Genomic DNA, 15,360 nt, shown 5'->3' on the forward strand with positions numbered 1-15,360 from the left:
AAATTGTAAAACTATTTTCGTGCTTTGTCACAATGACGTGGTCACACAGGCATGCGGCGATCATAGAAATTACACGCGCGGCGCTCTGGCCTTCAGCCTGCTCTACTTAACACAGCCTACTTCCTCATTTTCCCTCTCAGTGCTCAACCTCTTCTGATCCTCCCCGATATATATCCATCATGACGCTCTACTACACTATGGTAAACATTCTCATGATTTGATGTGTCTGCCTATACGACAGCTGCTGACTGCATACGACACTGCGCGGCATATGCTTGAGCCAGATCTGTGTTGAAACCAGAGCTGTGATCTCACTCTCCAGGTCCACTTATGGCTCTTCCATATGCTCCCAGGGTCGATTACTATAGGTGTTTGTACTTCTCATTACTGAGATGGTGACATTTTTTGTGCTTGTCACCCCGCTGCCATTCAATCTGCGCCGCCGCTTGTTTGCCTTCATTTCGGAATCGAAAATCATCGAGAAGACCTCCTACACACTGAAAGTATTCATTTCTCCATAAATATAATAATCGCCTACGGCTGCAACTTAATTGAATGCAGAGCTAACTCTGTCAGATTGTGTTTGCATTCATTCTCATTCTCTTCATCGATTCCGTCAATCGGGTATACCGTGTCCACAGTGACGTATCAAGCAGTTCCGACGTCTCCAAGCTTCTCTCGCAGGGATCAGATAGATCAGAGATCCAGGCTCGCAAGTTCTACTCTCAACGAAACATGTATCTTTGCGGATTCACACTCTTCCTTTCCTTGTACGAATATTACCCCGACATGTTTTGGAGCGCTAGTTAAATGCTGAGCGGCTTTGCTGATTACTTTGTTTCTTTTTATTTTTTAGAATTCTCAACCGAACCTATGTACTGGTTGTCGAGGTCTTCTCGGCACAGGACAAAATCGCTCTTCTTAGTCGGGATAACACGGATAGCGCGACCTCGGCTGCCGAGGTTGAGTCGAAGAATGAAGAGATTGCGCAGCTTAGGGCCGAACTCAGCCGTAAAACTAACGATCTTGATATTCTCAAGAAGCAGGCCGAAGGGTTAACGAAAGAATATCACTCGCTTGGCGACAAGGTGAATTCTAGTACTGACGCCGGATCTAAGAAAGATAACTGAACCGACATATGTATCTTTCTAAGCAAGCTATATGAATTTTATATTATGTAGCAGTTTAGACGAAATGAGAATGACTCACGTTGTCCTTACCCAACCCTTATATTAAATTGATATATTACTATACAACCTACATAGCTTTTCCTTTAAATTATTCTTTTTCGTATGCGTTGCTTTTATGCTTTGGTTGGAACTCAAAGTTTTCGTGAACAGGTCCCAAAACCATCTCGCTAATTTTAATCCAATCTCTATAATCTCCGCTTCCAAGTAACGTTTCCAGCTCATTGCGACCCTTCCATTTCTCAGGTCTGTCTTGCAATTTCGGAGGCAAAGTCTCCAAGATGCCGACAGGCACATATCTGCATGAGAACGATAGAAACTCACACAAAAATCGGCGACAGTTGTTGATACCGTATTCGTCCGAGCCCCAGTGCTCAAGCCCAAGATGCGCAAATCTCTTAATCATATCTAGTCTCTCAGTGGCTGACTTGTCTAAATACTGCTTCGAGTCGATTTCCTCGAAAATCCATGGCTTGATCAATGCACCGCGCGCAATCATTACTGAGTCGACATTACAATTTTCCACGGCGTCCCACCAATCTTTCCACGAATAGCAATCGCCATTGCCAATAAACCATACTGGGTTTCGTTCAGGCGTGTCTTTGTTTTTGTCCTCAAGCTCGTTAAATGTATCTCGAGCAACCTGCGCGGTTTCCGAGATGTACTGCCAGTCTGCCAAACGCGTATATCGCTGCTGGCGAGATCGACCGTGTAAGGTGATTGCCGCTACATCACCTTCAGTGACAAGTCGTTGCACAAGTTTCTTTGCAATAGGATTCTTGTCTCGTGTCCCCATGCGTAATTTAACAGTTATAGGAACTTCACCTGAGACTGCATTCATACCCTTGAGCATCCGCAGCATTTTTGTGTGGGAATCAAGTAATGCTGACCCAGCTCCCGAACGAAAGACAAGGTCGATCGGACATCCACAGTTAAGATTTACTTCCGATAACCCTCCCTCATTGACATTGCAGTACTCAGCAAGAGCCTCGGTGGCTTTTATAGCCTGCCACGGCTTGGGTGCGGCAATCTGCACTCCAAATCCTCCAATTTCTGATGTGTGCGTTCTTGGCAGAGCCCACTCTTGTTTGCTGCCCTGTAAAAGCGGGAGAGCAAGTGCCATTTCAGAGTAAGTGATTTCTGCCCCAAATTCGCGGCACAATCTTCGGAATGGAAGATTTCCGACGGTTGTCAAAGGTGAGAGGATCTTGACACGAGAATAATTCAACCTTTTCTTTTCGCTTGGTCTAATTGGAGACTCAACATAAGATGCAATATTGTCTGCGCGCTCTTCGTTTGTCATTGATCCGTTGTTTCGCACAATGTTTTCCTCCTTGATCGACTCTAAATAGGGAAGAATAAGATCGGACTTCGGGGTAGGAAATTTCTTGCGTTGAAGAATTAATTGCTGTTCGCGGTCAACGCGATTTAGCTCGTACCCAGCTGCAGCCTTCTTGGGTTGGTCAAAAAGGCTTGTGCCCGTTTCTTTGCTCCAATGTGAGTACATCCATCTGCATTTGATTCCTGCGGGGCAATATCCGATTGCCTCGTACACGGGGCAGTTCCCAGGAAGATCTTCAGGTTTAGACGCAATATACTTCGTTAAATCATGTTCGAATTTGCATCTGCGATTGCTTTTAGAAATTTGTTATCAACAATGAAGAGAGAAACATACTGATCGCCATGTGAGCAAGTTTCTCCATTTTTCACAGTATCGCAAATTTTAATGGTATCTTGTGCTTTGCCAAATTTTCGATTCTTGTTTTGTCCACGCTCTCGCTTCTGCCGTTTAGATTTGTCCTCGCGACCAGCTAATTCTGACTCATCGTCGTTTTCATATCTAGGGGCAGACTCAGTAGATGAGTGCTCCGACTTGGGAATGCGAAATCTGTGTGTACAATTAGAGCTCGAGGTCCGAGAGGAGAGATATTCAATATACATACTCGGCTTTGACACGAGCGATTCCATGATTTCTAGAATCTTGAATCTCATCCTCAGCTTTCAAATCTGATTTATCCAGTTCGTGGTCAAGTTTCACTTTCTTCGTAGCAGATTCTTCAACAACATAAATTATTGTCAGGATACAGCAGATCAATTTGGCGAAATTCACATTAAATGAGATATGCACACACCTGGGCCTGCACTACTTGCCATAGTTTCTTGAGAGGCGGGGGATATAGCCCGTTTCTCTAAAGAAGTAGAATCCATTAGATGAACGGGTAGAGACGCAGAATGGGATAAGTTGAAATAATGAAAAGAAAAATGAATAAAACAATTTTTTTGGAGCTGTCTGCGGCTCGTAAGTAAAAACTCCCAGCTTGAATAATTCTCAGCTATCTGTAACTTACAATCAGATACTGTCACTTTCTGAAAATGTCTTTTCATACAGCAGTCAATGCAATGGGTTTTATTATTATAGTCTGTTTAGACTTTAAACAGCAAGTAGCATAAGAATTGATGTTCGGGTTGTGGGTACTGCATTATCGTCAACGCGTTGGACGGCCTCCGCTTACCATCATTTTTTCAAACTTGAAACTTGAAACCCATAAAATAATGCTGATACTCATATATCGTTAAAACATACTACAATGGGGTTTTGACTCGACAACCTAATCTTTACGCGGCCGTCCGCACTAGACAGCTGACGGCATGAATAAATTCGTTAATAATATATTTGATCATGTTACATAATGCAGCGATCACCATGAGATTTTCGTGAATGAAGGGTACCAGGGCAATTGACTCACTAACCCACCATTATCTTACATCTTTGTCGAATACGCAGTCTCCACCAGATGAATATGCGCTATCAGAGAATATGATCATACCGATATAGACTGTGCTACATATATCGTTTTTTCGGAAGTATATTGACTATCTACAAGCGCAATGTCGGCTCATCGCCGGCCTAGTTCTGACTCGAGGCGGCGTGGTGTATCCCCAGCGCATGAGCCAGTCTCTCTCGGACCTCTTCAAGTGCCTGACCAATCTTCAACAGAGTAAACCTTGCATTGTGGTTTGCCGCCTTGATTATTATACTAATTGGATATAATAGTTTTGAAGAAATGGCTAAATCAATTCAGACCCCATCGGCTGAAGCACCTATCAATCTGCAAGATTACATAGAACCTCGTATATTCAAGCCCCTCCCTTCAATTGTGAGTTTTTTAGATTGTTTATAATTACACCTACGAAATTAATTTGTGTGGGCAGTTCACTGCAGTACCTGCAATAAAATACTCAGACCTCGGCACATTCTCAAACCAATCATTGATTTCGCGCTCAACTCTATTCACAATAGCTACACTTGCGCAATCAATGATAATAAATTCTCTTCCCACAGATTATAATCGTATATTACACATCTGGGCGCTTAGAATCTCCTCAGTTCAATTATTAGGTCTTACCGGGATCGCCGAAAGCGAATCACTATCACTTGCCGAGCTGAACATTAACGATGCCTTTCGGACCAAAGATGGTGAATCGATAATCCCATGGGGATTACGAGTTTTAGTCATAAAAGTTCAGACGCAGCAGCATCCGCAAGTTGGTGTCGTAAAGTACTATGCCCTTGCACGAGAGGCACGCGTCCAGTGCTGGAGGCTTGCCAACAAGATGGATGCAAAGCCTAAAGTAGACCTCGATCCAGACAGCATCCTTGAATCAGAAACTTCAAGAAAAGAGTCTCTAGCAAATGAAGAGCTGAGAGATCTGAAAGCTCTCTATGAATCTTGGTGCGACAGACTTCTTCAATGCGGTCTCTTCATCGCTGCAACGCTTTCACGCATGAAAGATTATGGCGCAGCTTTCGATCACGTTTCGGCGATGCTAGATTCCTGCATTAATGAACATGACCGTATTCGTGTCATTCAGGTAATGTCTTTACTTTGCGTCGAAGCTGGCGATGCAAAACGCGCTAGCGAATGGTTTTCGCAACTTCCAAACCACACAGCGGACCCCATTCTGCAAACGCCAACTGCAGAAGTTGAATCAGCGCTGGGTGCTTTGAAAATTACCCCGCCTCCTCCGGCTGTTATAATTGAAGCAGCAAAATCTCCCAAATCGCCGACGTCTCCTCAGCCACCCGCTGAGCGCGATGCTCTATTTGATAATCTTAGCAAAATATCTTCTCCGACTTCATCTTCTCCATCATCTTTTACCACCACACTAGAGAAATCTTTTACGACCACGGTATCTGGACAGTCAGGCCGCGTCAAACTGGATGATCAAACGACTTCACATATCGATAGCAGTAGTAGATGTAATCTTGCGATTGCAAATTTATACGAAGGTAACATTGACATGGTATGGACTTTACAGCTGTCATCAACGCAGCCTTATTATTTATTTGATTTTCTCTTCTTTTTACTAATTCAGAATAGGCGCGAAACACGTTTACAGATTTGCTTACTACTGGTTTCCGGTTTACAGACCTTGCTTACAACTTTTGCGTCTTTGCTAATATGAAAACGGAAATTGGACGAATATCCCAGTTTCAGTGATCTCATATTGCGCACAATGCATTCTTCAAAATTCCATTAAATTTCTATGTAAATCGCATTTTAACAAATGCTGTACCCAAAATATAAGTCAAAAAGTAAAGAGCGACACGTTAATCACAAATTTAATCACAAATCATAAGTAAATGTTCAGATATAGTCAAAAAATTATAACTGAGACTTCTTAAAACATTAAACAAAAGGTTGGATATTTATCCAAACCACCAAGAAAGACAGGCAAAGCATTTAATGAATGACTAGTTTTCAGATCGGTAGATCTTGTCGTAATTATAACCCTCTTCGCGGGTCACAAGCACATTTGAAAGCACGAACCAACCACCTAACGAGCTTCGGTCCCACCATTCGCAAACAAATAGCAGCACACCGCGCTCAAATGAGCCGTTCGCATTTCAAATCACTACACAGTTTGCAAAAAATTACTTGGAGCAAGTCCCAGCTGCGGCCGGGCTCTCGGTCCTAATACTTCAGTTTCCCACCATCCGTCTTCTTGCATAAGAAGAACAAGCATCATATCACCCTTTCGAAAAGTAACTTCTTCCGGAATCATAGCTCTGTAATCATATAGTGCGCGTGCGTAGGCAATTACTTCCCTTCCATCACGAGAGAATTGAGGCAGCTCAATTGGCTCAGGACGACGAACGTCCAGAGCCGATTTACTCTTTGGTCTGTCATACATCTCAGTTGGGCTATTTTGATATATTTTCCGAGGCGATCCGGATTGCTGATACTGCCGGGAGACAGGACGCTGCTGCCGTTGCTGGGGAGAGACTCCAGATGGACTTCCTTCATATGTACTTACTCTTGACCGTGAGCGAGTAGGCTCGGTCATCGCTTCATCAGAGGAGGCATAAGCAAATGCAGAGCGGGGACGACTCATCGTCTGAGGATTAGGCGAAATAGACTGAGGCACCACGGCAGATTGGGGAGGCTCACCAAAGTACATGTCTCTCTGGTGTCCCAAGTCAGCTCTTGATCGAGAGCGGTACGGTTCTTGCTGCTGCTGTGAATGCTGCTGATCGTAGCCACTGGATCCACGATTAACGGGACTATTATACTGAGACTTAGAAGAAGGCGGTCTATACTGCTGCTGCTCTCTTTGCTGAACAGGTCTTTGCTGTGGAGAGTAGCCAGTCGTGACTACTTGGCCTCTTCCTTGATAAGAACGAGAACCTCCACGATTCGGGCCCTGAAAAATTTCCTGTGTTTTCGTAGCGTACTCGTGAGCAGTATTTCGCAATTCTTGGGCCGTTATCGCTTGAGCCGGAGGCATAAGATTGGACTGCTTGAGAGCTGCTTCGAAGTCTGGCTGTCTCATATGCGAAGGTGGTGGTACACCGTTTGCATTACTTTTGACAGTATTATTTTGAGGGCTTGTTGGAGCAGAATATGAAGGTACCCGACGAGCACCATTATTGGCTTTGTGTTGACTCCCAATGCCATACTGTTTTTCAAAGACCCGAGGAGCTATATGCATCTCGCCGCCTTTCAAATTCGCAAGCGCAGCAGCAATAGGATCTTCGGCATCAGATGCCAAAGCAGCTTCATTTTTGTTCTTCGACTTGCTTGGGGAAACTTCGAAGGCATTATCTCCCACAGACAACACATATTGTGCCCGTGGGTCAGAAGGATCAGAGTTGTCGATGGAAGAACGATTTTTACCGACTACACTGCGCTCAGAAGCAGGGGTACCTCTTACATCCGACATACCGTATTTGATAGGCGTCGAGCCGTACCTCTCTAGAGATCCATACGGTGTACTCACTGCTGATTTGCCAGGCGAAGAGGAGCGCGAGCTCGGTTCAAAGCTAGATTTTGAAAAGACCTGGTTGACAGCATATGATGATGTGTTATTAGGTCTGATATAATCACACTCGTCATCATCAAAACCCGCGTCTATGTCGTTCTTGCTCTTACGTTTAAACGGAGAAGTCCAACCGCTCTTCTTTTTAGATGCAGTAACTGGTGTCTTGTCAAGCTTTGTTAATAAGTTAGTACGCTTTTTAGTGGGCGTACTAAGCTCATTATCTGATCCGGAAGATATGGTGGTTGTTTGAGAGAAATTTGACTCTCCTGAAGGACTTCTTCCACGATGCACCGGCGAGCTATGAGCGCTCGATAGCGTCTCGTCAGGATACTGCAGCGCAACAGAGTCCTTCAAGCCCTTGCTAATCGTATTTATTGACGACTTCGTATTCTCTCGAGCGGTAATAATCCTATCGCCACCGGAGCCAACGGCAACCGAAGTAACAGGCGTTTTCGATGTAATTTGATTTTCGGCGGAGGTCGGCGATAACACAGATAAAGAAGCAAGCATGAAATCAATTTGGCTAGAATGAGGAGCAGCAGCTGTCTGCGTCACCTCCTCGGACCCAGAAATCAATGAAGAGTCCCTAGTTCTGTACTGAGGGTTACTTGCTCTCGGAAACTGAGCAAGAGAGTAGTTATCATGATCTAAAGAGTAGGCACTATTTCCGTCCAGAAAATTGATATATTTTGGAGGATCGGGAATCTCCTGTCCTGTTGATCTTTCCTTAACAAATGCAATGATATCCTTCTCAACGTCACATTGCTCGAGCGACACGCGAATATTTTCGCAAAACTGCGTGAAAAGGGCGTTAGTAGATAAAGCAAGATTTTGTTAATATGACTGAGATACTAACCTCGTCATCGCTGACACAAACAGTTGACACAACGTTTGAGTAGGCCCAAATATTAGATTTAAGAAAATCAATCCTTTCCTCCTCAAGATCTTGGAATTTCTAGTAACTCATTTAGAACTGCGCTATAGAACAACGAGAAAAGTATTGCAAGACTCACGTCACATCCCGCTTTCCATTCACGATTCCACTTTTCGATGGTTTCGCCGAGGTTTCTTAACGATGTCTGATAGTCCCTTCTGGAAGCATTCACCGCAATTTGAGTTTTCTCCAACTTGGCATTGTTCTTCTCCAGCTCCCGGCCCATCAACATGTTCTGCTGAGCAATATAGCCGTTGATCTTGTTGCAATCATTCTCATAACGAGCTTGATTTTTTGCAACACTTGATTGCTGGGATACTTTGGCTTTGTACAGCTTGTCAAGGGTAACTTGAACTACTTTTCGTCGCTCGCGCATACCTGCAGCGAAAGCTATGAGTGGCTCGTCCAACTCGGTGCGCATTTGAATACTCGTGTTGTTATGAGCTTTTCCCATTTGCTCAGTTTCAGAACGAAGAGTATCAAGCGATGAGCGCAACGTGCCTACTTCATGTTGTCCTAAAGGCTTGCGGGACAATGCCAGCAATTTGCGGGAGTATTCCTCCTCAATCGCCGTACTGCAGTTTTACAATCAGCACACGCAAGTAATTTCATACCGCAACCTGAACATACCGTTCCTTGTAAAATGCCTTTAGCTCTTCGCAAGTCTGCTTTGCCTCATGCATGCGTTGAAACATCACACTGACGCCTTTCTCCTCCATTCCCTAAGATTTAATTCTCCGTTAATATCCAATCTTTGAGTACGTCGTCGCCCAACTTACCCAGAAATTGTTGGAGAAAGAGAGCGGCACCGAAGGTTGGGCATCGTTGACCATTGTGCCTATCAACTATGTTCGCGTAAACCGGAAAGGACCAATAATGAACTGATCGTTGGAGCTATGCCGGACCTAATGCGATTTCAAATAAATACGTTCTCTGGACGGATCTCCGTAAGAAGGTCAGCGGTTTGTAAAACGTAGCAGAGGTAACGCTGCGAACATAGAGAAGACAGTCAGAGCGGCGCACGGATAACAAGGGTTTGGCTACGACGTTGTTGACAATTTGGACCCATGACGCAAAATGTAAACAAAAAAGTAATTAGATCTCGTTACCGTAGCAACCCAAAAAGAGCGGTTTAGGGCTTGTATGACAGCTCTACCTCGTTTTCACTAGACGCGTACAGCCCAACAATACTATTCCCAATTAAACATCGTATCTTCCGTTCAGCAAAATAATTGGATTTTAATTATTTACGCTATGCCAACAATGAGTGGCCGTCGAAGAAATGCGGCTGGAGAGGTGCGTACAAAATTGCGGCGTGCTGGCTAGACGCGTTTGTATAACGCACGTCTATGGCTGCAGATTCACAACGCGCAGATATACGCACAATATCAATTACCGCTTGCTAACAAAGGCAACATCAGGTGAACATTGAGGATATAAATGATGCAAGCGAAGATCTGTCTACACTGGCCGCCTCGCGCAAACGAGCAAGAACGCAAGCCAATAGACGAGCAGACATAGTAGTAGCACCTTCAGACGAAGACGTGGGAAATGATGATATATCAGGTGCAGAAGACTCCGCGGAGATTCTTCGTATGGCTAAAAACCTTGTCAGACTAGCTCTTGAATCTGAGCACAGTCGGACTCCAATTCGTCGGAGTGTGATCAATGAGACAGGTAGCAGTAATTATCAATTCTGAGCTGAGGCAGGTCGCTGACACAAATAATTGATAGTAATTGAGAAAACTCACAGACGCGAGTTCCCAAAGATATATCAGCAGGCGCAGCACATGCTAAGTACCATTTTTGGCATGATACTTACTGAACTTCCGACTCGATCCGTCGCTATTCGCAGAGTCAGCAAGAGAAAAAATATTCCAATCAAGAAGCCAAATACAAATACCAACAAATTGTATACTGTGACTTCTGTTTTAGATCCTGCCTATAGAGGACTTGAGTGCTTAAAACCAAATGCTCAGGGAGATAGAATATATAACGGGCTCGTGGTTGCAATTTGCAGTTTGCTTCTTCTCCACGGCGGTCGCTTACATGATGTCGAGCTCATCAAGTCTTTACGCATCCTCCGTATCGGTACTTTTACGCCATACAATGACGAGCGCACTAATGAACTTCTAAACCTAATGATAAAACACCAGTATCTTGAACGCGAAAAGGACGCCGACTCCGAGCAACTTGGAACAGAGGATGTGAGCTTTACATACTACGTCGGCCCTCGTGCTAGAATCGAACTTCCGGAACAAGCAATTGCAGATTTTGTCGTGCGCGTATATGGACGGAATGCTGCTCCAAATCTACGAGAACGTGCTCTTAGTGCTCTTCATCACGCTCGTGAAAATGATACTATGCTCACGGATCCCGGCCAGGAAACGGGAGAGATGGCAATTCAGGGTACACAATTATCTAAGACCAGCTTGCCCTCTGTAAGTTCTCTCAACTCGAAGAAAGCAAGAGCTAGTATGAGTAGGAGAATGCGTCAGGTAGAGCTTGAACGAGACGATAATGATGTCGCTGAGGACACAGAAGAAGAGGAAGAGAATGAAGAAGAGGATGACGATGAGGGTGAGGATGAGGATGACGATGACGATTCGTCTAGTACAGACTCAAACCATGAGTCAGATGAGGATTAATAGCACTAGTGGGCACTTGCTACCATCTTGCACAGTTTATGTTAATGAATTAAATTAAATGACTACGTTAGTTTGATTGCATGCAATATGAAAAATATATGAAGAAGATCTGAATTTTAGCAGTGGATGAGTTTTGACACACAACCGAACCAAATCTAACTAATTCACAATATCATATTAACGTAACAAAACCCACCGAAAAACCCATCAACGAATTTTTTATTTCTTGGAGGCCTTGAGGGCAGCCTTGGTAACCTTACCGGCACCAGCAGCAGTCTTATCAACGGACTTAATGACACCAACAGCAACGGTCTGTCTCATGTCACGGACAGCAAAACGACCAAGGGGAGGGTAGTCAGTGAAGGCCTCAACGCACATAGGCTTGGAGGGGATAAGCTTGACAATGGCAGCATCACCCGATTTGATGAACTTCGGGTTGTCCTCCATCTTCTTACCGGAACGACGGTCGATCTTCTCGACGAGAGTGTCAAACTTGCAAGCAATGTGGGCGGTGTGGCAGTCAAGAACTGGAGCGTATCCAGCACCGATCTGACCGGGGTGGTTCATGACAATGACCTGAGCATTGAACGAGGCAGCAGCCTGGGGAGGATCGTTCTTGGAGTCACCGCAAACATTTCCACGACGAATCTCCTTAACGGAAACGTTCTTGACGTTGAATCCGACGTTGTCACCAGGGAGACCCTCAACGAGCTGCTCGTGGTGCATCTCGACGGACTTCACCTCAGTGGTGACACCAGCGGGAGCGAAGGTAACGACCATACCGGCCTTGATGACACCGGTCTCGACACGGCCGACGGGAACAGTTCCGATACCACCGATCTTGTAGACATCCTGAAGAGGAAGACGAAGGGGCTTGTCGGAAGGACGAACGGGAGGCTCGATAGCATCAATGGCCTCAAGAAGAGTCTTGCCCTTGACGACACCAGCAGCCTTGGTCTCCTTAACCCAACCCTTGTACCAGGGGCAGTTAGAAGAGGGCTCGATCATGTTGTCACCGTTCCAGCCTGAGATAGGAACGAAAGGAACGGTCTTGGGGTTGAAACCAACACGCTTAATGAAGTTAGAGGTCTCCTTAACAATCTCCTCGTAACGGGCCTCAGACCATTTGGTAGTATCCATCTTGTTAATGGCAACAATAAGCTGCTTAACACCGAGAGTATAAGCAAGGAGAGCGTGCTCACGAGTCTGACCATCTTTAGAGATACCAGCCTCGAATTCACCAGTGCCGGCAGCGATGATGAGAATAGCACAGTCAGCCTGAGAAGTACCGGTAATCATGTTCTTGATGAAATCACGATGTCCAGGAGCGTCAATGACGGTGACGTAGTAGCGAGGAGTCTCGAACTTCCAGAGAGCGATATCAATGGTAATACCACGCTCACGCTCAGCCTTCAACTTGTCCAAAACCCAAGCGTATTTGAAAGAACCCTAATCACAAAATTAGTAAAGGCGCTTAGTTTTTTGCAAACTTTTAAAAACTTTCTAGCACTCACCTTTCCGAGCTCAGCAGCTTCCTTCTCGAACTTCTCGATGGTACGCTTGTCAATACCACCGCACTTGTAGATCAAGTGACCAGTGGTGGTCGACTTGCCGGAATCGACGTGGCCAATAACGACAACGTTAACATGAGTCTTTTCCTTTCCCTGTACGGATAATATGGTTAGTAACATTACATTAAGGGCAGGTGATAGTTGCTGGCGATGAGAGTGACTGAAGGTGCTTGTCACATTCTACGATCGCCACTGACAAGATCTACATCCTCTAGTCCCGGTGTGCGATCGAAAAGAAAAAGATTGAAGAGTACGAACCATTTTGATTTAGTAGTAGATAGATAATTTAGAAATAAAAGTAAGTGTCCAGATGACTATGCAAATGATAAGTCGGTGTGGGCAGACAAGGAAAAAAGAAGGAAAACGAGAAATCGGCGGGCGGGAGACTTTTATATTGGCTTCACGCACACTTGCAAAAAATTTTTATTGCCCCAACCCTTGATCTGCGACACAAGGATGCGACAATATGCAAGTCCGAATAGGGTTATATGTAAATAAATGCTGCTGGACCTGCCCCTCGTATCTTGCAGGGAAGCAAGCATTGCCAAGTATTTTTAGCCAGTCAGTTGGTCTCTGCCGACTATAGCACCCTAGCCGCCTCGCTATCTCAGCGACCTGAATTTTGCATGCGCTGGGCAATGGCTACAGTCTTCCTCTCTGTGACTGTGTTTTTAGGGTTGCGCGTAGAACCCTAAGGAAAGACCGAGGGAGTCGTGCGAGTCGAGTCTGTCGCGGCGCCGTGCTATCGTTTTTTTTTTTTGCATGAGTCGCAGCGCAGATAAGATGCCGTCTCCCAATCTTCGGATGATGCAGACAGAGAGAAGGCCGCTGTAGTTTCTCGCGGCAATTAACAACCAGCGCCCGTCCATTTAATTAAAGCATTTCTCTTGCACTAACTGGTAAAGATTGGTGAAGATTGGGAGGCTGATGGCAGTGCTGTAGTGATTGGCGGGTGGCGAGAAATCAGGGGTCGGCTTCTTTGCTCGTTCTCCCAATGATGCTGTAATTGCTAATTGATCTCCTTGCCATCTCTTTGACCTGCCTTGCTACGACGAGGCCAATCATGCGATACGAGTTACCGGCCAATTGTAGCCGTGTGCTTATAGTACTTAAAATATATTCCAACATCACCTCAGACCGTCGTAAACAGGGTAGTTTACAAGTCTCAACGCATTTGGCGTATTGTATATACATGTCATTCTACGTAGTGGGACCGGGCTGGCAATTAGTGGATTCTACTCGACGCCATCCGGCACCTGGACTCAGAAATTTTGCCATGTATTCACATTGCACCATGGCAAAAAAGACGATAAATAACATAGTAATGCTTCTAATACCAACTCCCGAGTCCGGCCAATTGTACAACACCGGCTCACATGTCCGACCTTGATCCTGATCCCTCAAATTGCTTATTCAAAACTTGTAAACCCCCATTATTAATGCAATTACCTACTGATAAGGTCGACTAGTCTTCTCCTGTGGCGTTGATTCTGGTCCCCATCCCGACATTCGTTGCACAACCGAGAAAATGGAGTTGACAAACGCATGCACATACGGTACCCGCCTTCGCGACACAGCTAGGAAATAAACGCTCAACATGACAAATACAATCAATGCAAATATTCCAAATGGCCCCAATGTATCTGCTCCGCCACCCTGTGATCCAGCTTTGGCACATGCATGCCGCGTTCTGGCTTCAAAGAAGTAAGCACACTCGTGTACCTGTCCGACAAACGACAGAGCAATATCTGTCAGCAGTTCTCGATCACAAGTGAGCGCTATAATTGACGATTTGCGTAGATCTGTCGACTGAGGACATGGCGACCCATTTTTATACTCCAACACAAGTTTTCGACCTCTAAATGCTGGCGGCGACGCCAACTGGCCGATCGAGTAACGTTCGCCCTTTTCCGTGGTATAATAAGCCGAAATATTTGCAAGAGAATCGATACCAACTACACTGCTCAAAGGCTCCAGCACCGGAGCGCAGATATTCATTGTAAAATTATGACCGTAATCATGGCCGCGAATATGAAAATCCGAACTAAAATAAGTACACTAGCAGTTAGATTTAGTGAAAAAAAAAGAGAAAAGAAAAAAAAAAAAGCCCATACTCATGTACGCCCTGTTCTCTCGATAATGTCCTCAAATCATAAAAGTTTCCAGTAGTTTTGGAAATTGCTGTACAGAATGGCAACGTATCGGTCTTCTTCCCAGACTCGGCTTTCTCTTTGGTGTGGAGATCCACCGCAGCGGCTTGAGTATATACTGGTGCTAGCAGTAGAACCAAAGGAACTGCCGAGCAGAGAACTTGCCGATAAAACAGAATTTTCTTCATATTATGCGCTTTCGATCTATACACACATGCAAAATGAACTCAAACGATTTACAATCGCCTTTGTATTGCGCTCAAAGCTGTGAATCGAGAAGATACACAGTGACGTGTCACAAGTGCTACTTAACGCAACAAGAAAGACAAAGAAAAAGACTGAGGAAAAGTCAGAGGGAGATAGCAATACAACAAACAACAAGCGCGAAGACTGGTTCAAATTCTGGGCGTGGACTGTCCTCTTAAAAGAAGGAGAGGCAACATTAGGCTGCACTTCGAAACGACGCGTGCTTCGCTGCCGCACGTCCTCATTCGGCTAGTGCTGAACCCTAAATTAGTTATCCCAGCCTTCAATCTTCGTCGATCT

General features: G+C 45.0%; 7 protein-coding genes across 7 annotated transcripts; 3 read left to right on the top strand and 4 right to left on the bottom strand.

The window, feature by feature from the left end:
- The first annotated feature begins 119 nt into the window (after positions 1-119).
- V2V93DRAFT_372893 (B-cell receptor-associated protein 31-like-domain-containing protein) lies at positions 120-1,389 on the top strand. Its single transcript, XM_066910847.1, has 4 exons — positions 120-200; positions 369-503; positions 577-770; positions 857-1,389. The coding sequence occupies exons 1-4, from the start codon at positions 180-182 to the stop codon at positions 1,128-1,130; spliced, it is 624 nt and encodes a 207-aa protein (XP_066764342.1). The 5' UTR covers positions 120-179; the 3' UTR covers positions 1,131-1,389.
- On the bottom strand, positions 1,180-3,653 carry V2V93DRAFT_372897 (uncharacterized protein). Its single transcript, XM_066910848.1, has 5 exons — positions 3,536-3,653; positions 3,320-3,477; positions 3,131-3,242; positions 2,863-3,075; positions 1,180-2,812 (listed from the first exon to the last, which is right to left on the bottom strand). The coding sequence occupies exons 2-5, from the start codon at positions 3,393-3,395 to the stop codon at positions 1,279-1,281; spliced, it is 1,935 nt and encodes a 644-aa protein (XP_066764343.1). The 5' UTR covers positions 3,396-3,477; positions 3,536-3,653; the 3' UTR covers positions 1,180-1,278.
- Positions 3,654-4,076: 423 nt separating this feature from the next.
- On the top strand, positions 4,077-5,689 carry V2V93DRAFT_381513 (uncharacterized protein; the record flags this gene model as incomplete). Its single annotated transcript, XM_066912107.1, has 4 exons — positions 4,077-4,186; positions 4,243-4,345; positions 4,401-5,492; positions 5,570-5,689. 4 exons carry the CDS (start codon positions 4,077-4,079, stop codon positions 5,687-5,689), a joined length of 1,425 nt encoding a protein of 474 aa, XP_066764344.1.
- Positions 5,690-5,797: 108 nt separating this feature from the next.
- V2V93DRAFT_393990 (uncharacterized protein) lies at positions 5,798-9,278 on the bottom strand (the record flags this gene model as incomplete). The annotated part of the gene is made up of 5 exons (XM_066912505.1): positions 5,798-8,306; positions 8,368-8,466; positions 8,525-9,020; positions 9,076-9,167; positions 9,225-9,278. The coding sequence occupies 5 exons, from the start codon at positions 9,276-9,278 to the stop codon at positions 6,105-6,107; spliced, it is 2,943 nt and encodes a 980-aa protein (XP_066764345.1). The 3' UTR covers positions 5,798-6,104.
- Positions 9,279-9,624: 346 nt separating this feature from the next.
- V2V93DRAFT_372909 (MAGE family-domain-containing protein) lies at positions 9,625-11,212 on the top strand. The gene is made up of 3 exons (XM_066910849.1): positions 9,625-9,741; positions 9,867-10,122; positions 10,180-11,212. Exons 1-3 carry the CDS (start codon positions 9,700-9,702, stop codon positions 11,091-11,093), a joined length of 1,212 nt encoding a protein of 403 aa, XP_066764346.1. The 5' UTR covers positions 9,625-9,699; the 3' UTR covers positions 11,094-11,212.
- Positions 11,082-13,005, bottom strand: V2V93DRAFT_372912 (translation elongation factor EF-1 alpha). Its single transcript, XM_066910850.1, has 3 exons — positions 12,923-13,005; positions 12,608-12,757; positions 11,082-12,542 (listed from the first exon to the last, which is right to left on the bottom strand). Exons 1-3 carry the CDS (start codon positions 12,923-12,925, stop codon positions 11,313-11,315), a joined length of 1,383 nt encoding a protein of 460 aa, XP_066764347.1. The 5' UTR covers positions 12,926-13,005; the 3' UTR covers positions 11,082-11,312.
- Positions 13,006-13,719: 714 nt separating this feature from the next.
- Positions 13,720-15,312, bottom strand: V2V93DRAFT_372919 (mannose-6-phosphate receptor binding domain-containing protein). Its single transcript, XM_066910851.1, has 2 exons — positions 14,779-15,312; positions 13,720-14,708 (listed from the first exon to the last, which is right to left on the bottom strand). The coding sequence occupies exons 1-2, from the start codon at positions 15,000-15,002 to the stop codon at positions 14,114-14,116; spliced, it is 819 nt and encodes a 272-aa protein (XP_066764348.1). The 5' UTR covers positions 15,003-15,312; the 3' UTR covers positions 13,720-14,113.
- Between the last annotated feature and the right edge of the window lie 48 nt (positions 15,313-15,360).

The sequence above is a fragment of the Kockiozyma suomiensis genome, assembly GCF_038497685.1.
Source record: "Kockiozyma suomiensis strain NRRL Y-17356 unplaced genomic scaffold V2V93scaffold_11, whole genome shotgun sequence".
In the NCBI taxonomy this organism is placed as follows: domain Eukaryota; kingdom Fungi; phylum Ascomycota; class Lipomycetes; order Lipomycetales; family Lipomycetaceae; genus Kockiozyma; species Kockiozyma suomiensis.